Source organism: Argentina silus (assembly GCF_951799395.1).
Source record: "Argentina silus genome assembly, chromosome: 12".
Taxonomy (NCBI): Eukaryota; Metazoa; Chordata; class Actinopteri; order Argentiniformes; family Argentinidae; genus Argentina; species Argentina silus.
In genome coordinates, this window is record NC_139666.1 from 11,485,265 (window position 1) to 11,496,451 (window position 11,187).

The 11,187-nt window shown below is 40.8% G+C and overlaps 1 protein-coding gene across 1 annotated transcript; it reads left to right on the top strand.

The window, feature by feature from the left end:
* Nucleotides 1–113: 113 nt before the first annotated feature.
* Nucleotides 114–10,740, top strand: hat1 (histone acetyltransferase 1). Its single transcript, XM_083681635.1, has 11 exons — nt 114–160; nt 916–987; nt 1,203–1,278; nt 1,430–1,550; nt 4,362–4,541; nt 4,837–4,958; nt 5,508–5,612; nt 6,013–6,119; nt 7,265–7,416; nt 7,934–8,050; nt 10,024–10,740. Exons 1-11 carry the CDS (start codon nt 139–141, stop codon nt 10,189–10,191), a joined length of 1,242 nt encoding a protein of 413 aa, XP_083537761.1. The 5' UTR covers nt 114–138; the 3' UTR covers nt 10,192–10,740.
* Nucleotides 10,741–11,187: the final 447 nt, after the last annotated feature.

An 11,187-nucleotide genomic window follows, 5' to 3' on the forward strand; every position in this document is an offset into this window, starting at 1 on the left:
GTATGCCAACGATCAAAGATATTTCAGCACAATGAGAGAACTACTGGTTTTCTTCCGTATACAGGAGCTGTGGCGGAAACACATGGGCAAATAGGAAGTGCTCTGTATTCCGCGGGTGTTTAGCTTGTGACAACACAGATGCAGTGTGCAGAAATGGCGGGTAAGTAACAAATGAAAATACAAATGGTTTAACTTTATAAAAGTCCTGTCATATTATATATTAGAGTGTGTTACGACAGTTGTCCTCTTCTGTTTGAATGTGAGAACGACGTAACTGTTGCTGTCAAGGGAAATTCAGAACTGTCACTGCCTGGACAACAACAAGCTAGCTACTTTAGCTGGTTTAGCCTGTTAGCCTGCATATTAGCTTGCTAGCTACTAATATGCAGGAAAGACAAGTACCATTCTAATCCCAATAGCAGATATGATATGATATGATATGATATGGTGTGATATGGTGTGAAATGATATGATATGATATGATATGAAATGATATGATATGATATGATATGATATGATATGGTGTGTGTGTGTGTGTGTGTGTGTGTGTGTGTGTGTGTGTGTGTGTGTGTGTGTGTGTGTGTGTGTGTGTGTGTGTGTGTGTGTGTGTGTGTGTGTGTGTGTGTGTGTACACACACACACACACACACGCGCGCGCGCCTGGTGTGTGATTCATAGCGAGTTAACTGATGGTGTGTTTGACAGATGTACTGTTAGCTAGCTAATGTTACGCAGTAGTGGCTCAAACTAAGCTTCCATTTGCATTAGCTAGCAAATCAAGCTAGCAGTGTAAACAAGATAGGCCTACTGTCAAATGTCCTGACTGATAAATAAGGGCTAGCTAGCTAGCTAACTCAGAATGGATGATTCTGTTGTGTCCAGAAGACATTATGATCTGTTATTTTCACCTAACAGGAGTGAACGCAATGGAGAAGAAGCTGGCAGAGTACAAATGTGACACCAATGAAGCCATATGTTTAAAGCTAGGTTTGTTTCATTCAAGTTCTATGCATGTTATTTGTCATCATTTTGGCCCTTGGATGTTGTTGAGACACAGAATACTGGATAGTATAAAGTTCATACAGTAGATAATCAGACAATGAGCTGTCAAATGGTGTGTCACAATCCAATCTTTGATAGCTAGGTTGAATTATGTGGATTCTTTTGCTCAAAGAATTAACAATTGCCATCATCTCTCTCAGTCCGTTTTCCAGAGGATGTGGAAGATGAAAGCACAACGTTCCGCCCAGAGTACAGCCACCAGCTTTATGGTGATGAGTGAGTACATGTCCTGATTAAGCCAATCACACCAGGTCTGTGTGAATCCTGCTCCACTTCAGAAAAACACATGTTGCATGAGTGTTGAGAGAAACTGTGTTCTCTGAATACAAAGTCATGTACTGTACACTGTATATGTTTTTCTTGTCAGTGAGGTGGCTTTCGGATACAAAGGCCTTCAGATACAGCTGTACTACAGTGCTGGAAACCTGAGTACCCTCTTCAAAGTGAAATACTCTGCTAAGGTCACTGAAACATTTGACTGCGTGGAGGTAAATTTGAAATCCTGTTTTTATTATTCAAATCTAAATCAGTAACATGGATCCAACTACATAATAAGATGTTGGCTGTGGTCCACTCATGTCTTTTTGTGTGAAACATGTCCAGTTTCCCAGCCTGTTTTGAATAGGGATGAGCTTCTGTCTGTCCTAGGGGCTACTTTGCGCCTTGAGATTGTCTCTGGGCTTAATGGAGTTCACTCTCTCTGAGTGGTCTTATTGTGCAGCAGATATGTAAGAGATCTCATGTTTTGTCAGACTAATCCCAGCCTACAATAGTGAGTACACTAATCCTATCCTTCTCAGAGGGAAGGCCTTTTAAAGGTTTTGTTTTGGGGGGGTCTTGGCTCAGGCATTGATTTTAGTAGCGCTGTGATTGAGTCAGCAGGAAGTGGAATTCATCCTGGTGGGGTATCCCGTAAGTGCGGGTTGGAGGGAAATGTATCCCTGAAGTTAGGAATAAGGTCTAGGCCTAGTCCCCAGAATTAACTCAATATCCAGTTCTGAACCACAGCCCAATATTTGGTTGTTTTGTTGTGATATCTAGCAAGTTTCTATTTGCAGTTACTCTATTTGATGAAGTAACTATTAGATTTTTTAATTGAAATCAATGAAAATAACGAGTAAATACCCTTTCTCTAGTTGTTTTAATAGAACACATTATTTCAACATGTAGGCTATAACCACATAACAGCATTTTCAGTAGACTTTATTTATTTATTTAATTTGTTTTAATTTAATTTCAATACTTCTGTATTGTCAATTGAAAATTATAGAAGGACTAGCCTCTTTTGACAAGCTAAATAGTGCTTAGATGAAAGGCTGAAGAATGTACAGTGATGATGACTGCCTGCCAGGACTGAATGTTTAGCATAGTGACCCCACGGCCCAAGTGGTCACCTCGTTAAGGGTAGTGCAGCTGGTGTAGAGGTAGAGAGTTAGGGAGCAGCAGAGTTCAGACTGCATCTGAAGAGTGTTTGTCTGTGAGTACATGCTCACTGTGTTTGGCTGCAGTGCAGCTGGTGAGAGTCAGAGAGGAGGGGAGCTGTGGGACAGAGTTCAGCATGCAGCTGCTGCTCTAATGGGAGACTCTTGTTAGTGATCACATTTACCCTTAAACCAGCCAAACACAATAATGATGGACTTCATACAGTGGACATTGTTTTGGTATTCTGTTATTGTTTCTCGCAGTACTGTACCAGCTAGTAGAAATCAGAGGCAGGCATCAGTCAGTGTATGACATATTGTGAGTGAAATAATATATTTTGTCTTATATCAGGGCCAGGATGACTTGTTTTGCTGCCAAAAACACTGCCAATGGAGATCATTTGTATACAAAATAAATTTGGTGTCTCAGTGTTCTGTTTTCATGTTCATTTTTTTTTTTTGCTGTTGGAAATGGAAAAGAGCAAAGAATCAGGAATTGCGAAGACAACATGATCTGATATAATGTTCTGTCTCAGGATTTCTACCTCAAAAACATTTAGACCACACTAAATTAGATATGTACACATTGGCAATTCTTTCCTGAAGATAAAAGGCATTCATGTTTCACAAAAAGTTCTAAAGATACATTGTTAAGTCATATCTAAACTGAACTAAGGCCTCTATTCTGTAGGGTTGTGCAATTTAGCGTCCAGTATATAGGAGAGTGGAGGGACAATATGACTTGTTTGTCCATGGCCTTTTATGCATGCTCCTTATTCCTCAGAAATGCAGTTGAACAATTACAATGGTGAAGTGGCATTCAGCTGCAGGTGCATTACTTCCAGTTGGATATTAGCTGATGTCTGAAAGGAGGGGAATTAGCAGTGTGTTGTATTAGCCTTTTGTAGTGCATTTTGTTCAGGCCTTCTTCATTTCCCTGTTTTCAATGCCGAGCAGCAAGAGTCTAGGTACAGAACAAATGCCCATCACACATGTAAATGGTGTGAAAGGGCTGCTGAGCAAGTTAATACAAAGTGTTCTCATGTCAATCCTTGTGGAAATGGATACAATGCAAACATTACAGCTGAACTAACCACACATTCTACTGAGTAAAAAGTCCAGGAGGAGGGGCACTTTGTCCCCCAGGCTCTTTGAATTGGGGGGCAAATTCATTTGATTGAGTTCGCTCACCAGGATTAGAGGAGAGGCCTATTATGGGTGCCCAAGGTTTGTTAAGTTCAGATCAATTCATTAAATGTTATTGCCCAGTGAGAAGCAGAAATGTGTTATTGTGGGGACTTCATCAAATATTCATGGTTTAACATAAGTAGTAAATGTATTGAATTAAGTGCTCTTTCACCAAGGGGTTGGGAGGGGGGGGGCTTTCCTCTCAGCTCAGCTGACAGTCTTAATTGCTTAATGTTTTTTTCCTTTTTGTGGCACAAAAAATATGTATTCTTCCGCTTTAATTCCTCCTGTTCTCTGTCAATCAGGACTGAAGCATGGCCTAATGACAGAACAATAGGAACTTATTTTTTTTGTTAGTGATTACACATGCAGTGGAAGGGACCAAATTAAAATTTTGCGCTTTTTAGCAAAAAAGTTTCCTGATTGCCACATTCTATCCTCAAAAGCAAGTTTTGTCAAAAACGTATTTTTCATGTCTATAATCTCTTGTATTCTGTATTTAAAGACAGCACATTCTGTACATGTATTCTAGAATTAGAATATAATTCTCTCCTGCGGGCAAAAACTTCACTGACCAGACATTAAAATACATTGGGAGAAGAATGTTTCTATCCGTGTAAATACTAGCCCAAATTTACAAGATGCTGTTTGTGTGTCAAACTGCAGTAAACACACTATTTCTCTGCACAGCCTGATGACGTTGAAGGGAAGATCCGGGAGATCATTCCTGCTGGGTTCAGCTGTAACACGGACGACTTCATCTCATTGTTGGAGAAAGAGGCCAACTTCAAACCCTTCGGCACCCTGCTTCACACGTACAAAGTCCACAACGAGGAGGCGGGGGAAGATCTCACGTATCAGATTCACAAGGTACAGATGTTAATGCTTAGTTCTGAAGCATATCTATTTTCCTTTATTGTATGATTGTACAGATATCAGTACTATCCATGCAACCTGTATGATTTGCGCATTCATTTGATGTAAAAGAGGTCGGTTGCTTATTTGTCAGTTCATAAATAAATAGATAGGATTATTTGATATTTTATTGACCACTCGAAAGGGAATTGGTCTTGTACATACGTAACCAAGCTCTGGCATTACTCAAAATAAAACATGCATACAATCAGACAGTTTCCTCAGACTGTATATTGCACCTGTACACCAGGTTGACCTCTCCTGCCCGGGATTCCGAGAGTACCACGAGCGTCTGCAGACCTTCCTCATGTGGTTCATTGAGACCGCCAGCTTCATCGACGTGGACGACGATCGTTGGGACTTCTTTCTTGTGTAAGTGCCCTCCTTAACCAACGTCACTCTCCCCGAACCCTTGTGTCATTGAAAAACAATGGCCCCCTTTGAGGTGCTCGCCACCAATTACCAAGCCAGTTTGATTATATTTTCCCCCTGTATATGGAAGAATTGTTGATCTGGCAAGAGCCCCCTTTGTATCCAAAGGCCTTTTCAGTTTTTTTTTCCAGGGCAGAGCTGAATTGAATCCTGTTGTCTTTTGAAACACTGAATGACGTCTCCAACAGTAAAAAGAGCCTCTGCCAGTGTTTTCTTTACCCTGGCACCTATTAATCCTGACAATGGGCAAATGGACTGAAGTGATTTGGAGGGGCTCTATCCCCCTCTGCCCCCCCCCCTCCTCTTCTAAGTTGCAGTCCTCCAATTAAGTGCATAATGTATTCAGGTTGTGGCAGGTGTACCAATCGGGCCTGGCTGCTCCAGCATGCTGACACTGAAAAAGGGGGCAAGAGAATGGAGAGGATAAAATGGATGCCGCATGGGAGTGTGCCTGTAATTGACCTGCTTGCCTTTGTGTTTTATCTGCAGATTTGAGAAGTACAATAAGGATGGGGAGACTCTCTTCGCAACTGTTGGCTACATGACAGTTTATAATTACTATGTGTACCCAGACAAAACCCGACCACGTGTAAGGTAATTGCTAGGGTAGCACGTGCCTTCCCATTCTTTTATACCAAAAAGGAGAGGAAAATTATACATTTCTGTCTTCCTTGTCCTAAAAAAAAATCTTAAATTACTGGCTTATGTATCCAACCATCCAACACCATTCTGTTTCATATTGAAGCCATAGTGATCGGTATCTGTTAAAGAAAAAAGGTTTTGGCTGTAAATAAGCATTTTGTTTGATATATTGATGAACATGACATGATAACAATCTATTGCGTTTGTTACAATCAAGTGAATAGAGCTTCTCCCTTGATGCCAATTATTTAGTTGTACTGATTCCACACTATTTTGAATTGGGTATTAGCCTTTTATTTATTATTTGATTTAATTATTTATATTTAAATGTGTCTGTCTTTCCTCTAACCAGTCAAATGCTGATCCTGCCACCGTTCCAAGGAGAGGGTCATGGAGCTCAGCTGCTGGAGGCAGTACACAGGTTCTACTTTACACTGCCTAAAGTGCAGGACATTACAGGTGTGTGTGTGTGTAGGCAGTACAAAAGCTCATTAGTTGATACTCCACTGATGTTTTACATGAAACTGAAATCATACTTGTAATATTTCACCTCTCAGAAGCTCATTGGTAAACAAAACATGGTGTCCCACTTGTACTTAGTCCTGCAGAAACCAGTTTCATACAAATAAACACGTGTCTTCATTCACCTATGCAGAGGCAACCTTTTTCATGATAGATGGATAGTTTATTTACAGAGCACATTGTGGACCACTCAAAGTTTTGAGACACTGTACTATAAATACAATACATAATCTATGTCATTTCTATCTATCTATATATATATATAAATAATACAATACCTAATCTATACACATGTATACAAACCAAAAATACAATATTTAAAATCTAAACTGACAGGCATTTATAAGGAAACACCTACGTTGCAGATTAAGATGGCAGGCTTTGGCACAAGCATTTACATTACTTTTAGCAGATACCTTTTCACACGCTTCATTGTTATCATCAAGACCATTAAAATACCCATTTTGGCTGGACAGTTGAAGAAAGGGATCATCCCTAATGTCATTGTAAAACCCACAGTTAAGCAGAGCATGAGCTTCAGTTTCAGTGCATCCATTATTACAAAAAATACAGAGACATTTATCTAGAGGAGTGTTTGTATATCTACCTAAGAGGGGCCTCTCCACATCTACATTTAGCAAAAGAGCTTCAATATTGATGGGATAAAATATTACATATGATTCCTTCTCAGCAGTGCTTTTAAAAAGGCAATAGGTGAGTCATTTGTTACTTTGTGTTTTGTTTATCAGTTGATACCACTTTTGTTCTTCACTCTCTAAAAGTGCTCATTTAACGGCCTTTCGATTATTTCTTGTGAACACTGTGTCTATCTCACTCTATTTGTTTGTGTAACTTCTCTACATTGAAAAGAGACATGGAAGGAAGGCTCCTGCTAGGAGGATGTCTTATCCCATGGGTTTAACTCCTCTCACTGCTGCTTTGCACTGAATTCTCTGAAATGTGGTTGGAAATACGTCTCTTCAAGCAGTTGTAGCTAGCATAATAGGCTAGCAACATGCTGCTAGAGTCATATCCCAACAATTGTAGAATTATTTTACTTAGAATTTTGTATTTTTTTTCAGCTGAGGACCCCTCAGAGAGCTACGTGAAGCTGAGGGACTACGTCTTGGTCAAGCTCTGCCAAGAACTGCCGTCATTCTCTAAAGACAAGCTGCCTCTGGGCTTCAGCGAAGACATGGTCTCAGAGGCTCGGGACAAACTGAAAATAAACAAGGTAGACGGTCACAGTAGTTAAGTTGGGTTTTTTTGAGAATCTTTTTCCCTTTCAGAAAACCATTGATGGTCAAACTCACTGATTAACTCATAAGGCTTGACTCTAAACGGGGAAAAATGTCTGTTATATAAGAGGTTGACATTCACCCCATACGTTCCCTTCAGAGTGGTCCCTGAATGGGTTTCTCCTGCTGCTCTTACACCATTTAGCAGTCCCAATTATATCAGCAGTTCCCTGAATCCCCCTTGCATGTACAGATGACTACCACAGCCGGATGCCCATGGCATGGAGAGAATAAATGCTTGCTTTCTCACCTTACCATGGCTCCTTCATGAAGCTTGGACTACGCTGAGCATTATGTACTAGATGGTCCTGAGTAACCCAACCAAACCTGAAGCCACCTTAGGAATTAACTCAGTCTTTTATTCCATGTTCAATAGGTCCTCATGGGGGTAGATGGTATGGTTTCTTGAAAGCATTAACAACCTGGGCCTTCTCTTGTTTTTTGCCCCCTCAGAAACATGCAAGACGAGTGTATGAAATCCTTCGCCTGAGGATGACAGACATGAGTGATGAGACAAAATCAAAAGCATACCGCTTGGAAGTGAAAAAGAGGCTCTTTGGCCCATATAAGGTACAGTATGTCAACTAAGAATGAGGCCAAACACCATCTGCTAGAACGTTCATCTCCTGATCAGTTTCCACAAAGGCTGTGTGCTGGTGATCAAAATGCTAAATAATGCTCCTCTTCTCCAACTTGCCACATTCTGCCCTTTGTGTGTGATAAGAGTGTTAATCCCCTTCCTTTTCTGTGTGGCAGGATGAAGGCCTCACTACACTGTACACTATAGAATGCACACGATGTATAGGTTTACACCAGTAAGACTAATTACTACCTCATCAACAGTACAAAAAATCTGAGGCTCATGATAATATATGCCATTTAGCTGACGCTTTTATCCAGAGTGACTTACATTGCAGTGAGTGCATACATTTTTCAGTGTATATATAGTCTCCGCGGTAACCCTAAGTAAACATGGCAATGCAGCTACTCCACTGATATTACTACTATGATTATTACGTAACTGTATTATTACACAGCTAACAGGAAATAGCCACAATTTGTCACACACTTTATCAACTTGGATCTACGGTACTTATTGTTGCTGTTACGTATGTGGCATGGCTTTGCTCAGATTCAGAGGAAAGATCATTTTTCAGTTGGATGATGTATGGAATCCCAAAAGACTTATTATTGGAGATGCACTCGTGCATGCTGGTCGGCCATGGTTGTTAGCCCAGGATTCACTTCTCCCAATGACATGCTAATCCTGCATAATGACACTTGTTTGAATAGGAGTAATTTATGTGAAAGTAGGTTGCTAACAGCAACACACAATTCCGCTCGCCAAAAAGCCTTGTAATTTCATATTAGGACTATTACTGTGCTTTGAAGTTTAATCAGGCAAACAGTAATATTCTACCAAACCCTTGCATAAAACTCCAGCATCTTAAAATTGCTTCCTTCCAGTCTTCAAAAAAAAAAAAAAAAGTGTAAAGCTGAAGTTTTATCTTACAAGTGTAAAGCTAGTTCATTGAAACTATGAATCACTGTGTTTCTTTACAACATAATATTGATTTGCATAACATTCTTGCTCAATATGCACAACTTGCTTTTGACATTTCATATTTGAGTTTCCCATTGTAACCCAGCATACCCACCATTAGAGGATTGCTGTCAGCAGTGGAACCACAGTTCTGGGGAAAAAAAAAAAAAAAAAAAGCAATATCTGAGGAGGAAAAAAGTATGTGGTGAAAAAGGAAGTAGGAATTCCTTGGGAGAGCAGGGAAGAGAGATCTGGTGGCCAGATGCAGGGTATTTTTTTACTTGGGGAGGTTTGGTTTAGAGTTAGTTGAATGGCAGAGCCCTCCGCTTCGTGAATGTGTGGGGGATTACACATCTCTGCCGAACTCTGGCTTCTCTTACCCTGATTCCCTTGGGAGTGTGTGTGTGTGTGTGTGTGTGTGTGTGTGTGTGTGTGTGTGTGTGTGTGTGACAGTGAGGTGTGTGTGTGTGTGTGTGTCACAGTGAGGTAGGTGTGTGTGTGTGTGTGTGTGTCACAGTGAGGTAGGTGTGTGTGTGTCACAGTGAGGTAGGTGTTGTGTCTGTGTGTCATAGTGGGTTGTGTGTGTGCGCGCGTGCACATGCAAATGCACGTTTCTGTACTGGCCCCAAATACATGTGTGGAATCTTGGTCCATGTCCAGAACCTTTCAGCACTCCTGCAGACTCAATTACAGACTCCTTTCCCCCTCCCCACTGTGACTATTGGTGTTAGGCACTGATGAGATGCAGTCTGGTCTGCAATATGAAGAACAATATGTGTTAGTTATTAAATTGATCTGGTCAGTGAAATAAGCAAAATATCTAGTACTGACTTACATATGCATTCTGTGAGATGTTCTGCTCCCAATTGTGGCGTAGTATATCAAATAAAAAAACAAACAAACAAGTAAACCGTAATTCCCCGTCAGTTTGGTATTGGAACCCACAGACTTGACAGAAGCAGTACACTGACCAATGCATGTGTTCTTTTTCTGTGTGCAGAAGAACCAGAGGGAGCTGACCAAGATGATGAAGTGTTTGAGGCCTGAGGAGCTGGCCTCCCACATAAGTCAGATGGACACCCAGCTGCAGCATGAGGAGCTGGAGAAGAGCTACCAGGAGGTCCTGGGGGAGTACAGGAGAGTCATCGAGAGGCTAGCACAGGCCTGATCTACCCCTCCAACACAGGAGTGGCTAGTCTCATCCGCAGACGGCCTGTGTTGTGGTAGGTTTTTGCGCCGATCAAGCACTAACACCCCTGATTCCACCAATCAGTCTTTTCTTGATTGAAGGCTCTGATGAGTCGAATAGTTGAATCTGGTGTGTTACTGCTTGGTTAGAACGAAACCCTGCACCCACACACTGGTCATCTGTGGATGAGGTTGGCCAGCCCTGCGGTAACGGATCCCCCCTGGTCCTCCTCTTTTCCACTGATGTTGATAGTTGTACAGTAGAGGATGAGCAGGCTGCAACTGGTTGTGAAGGCCCACTCTGTGTCCCATGTGTGTAATCACGCTGTGTGAGATTTAGTGATTGTTAATCATTCACAGGTGATAAGAACACCACCCCTTCTGGAGAGGAAATCCTTTCTTTTCATAAGGCCAACCAGAAAAGGATTCTCTTTTTTTCTGAGTATCTGTTGTCAAAGCTTTTACCTGAAGACATGTTGGTTTTGAAGCACTTCACAATAAAATAAAATGATTTTGTACATTGCTCAAATGATTGTCATCTTTATTGTTGATATTCTTCAATGTCATGATTCAAATGTTCTCCTGTTTTCTCCTGAAGAATACAGTAAATGTGTATTATAGTCATTGATACAAACTTTTACGTTTTTGTGGTAGTGCTTATTCTAACCACATTGAAATGTACCTGATGAAAATTTTTAGTTTTAGGCACAGAGGTTAGATTTCAACTGGATCAAAATATGCATTTATACGCATCTGATGCATCTGACTATTCTTCTATTTAGTCAAATCAATTTACAGATGTAATTTTGTTCAGGCACCCTCTTGTGGTTAATGCAGCTTCTGATTGCCACTGATGTTGAGTGTTGGGCTAATGAGCGTTATGGTTTTCAATTTAAAACCTCTTTGCCATTACATTGCCCCACTTGTTCAGATCACTGTGATGAATAGACTTTTCTGGATACTTTCGCACATTGTT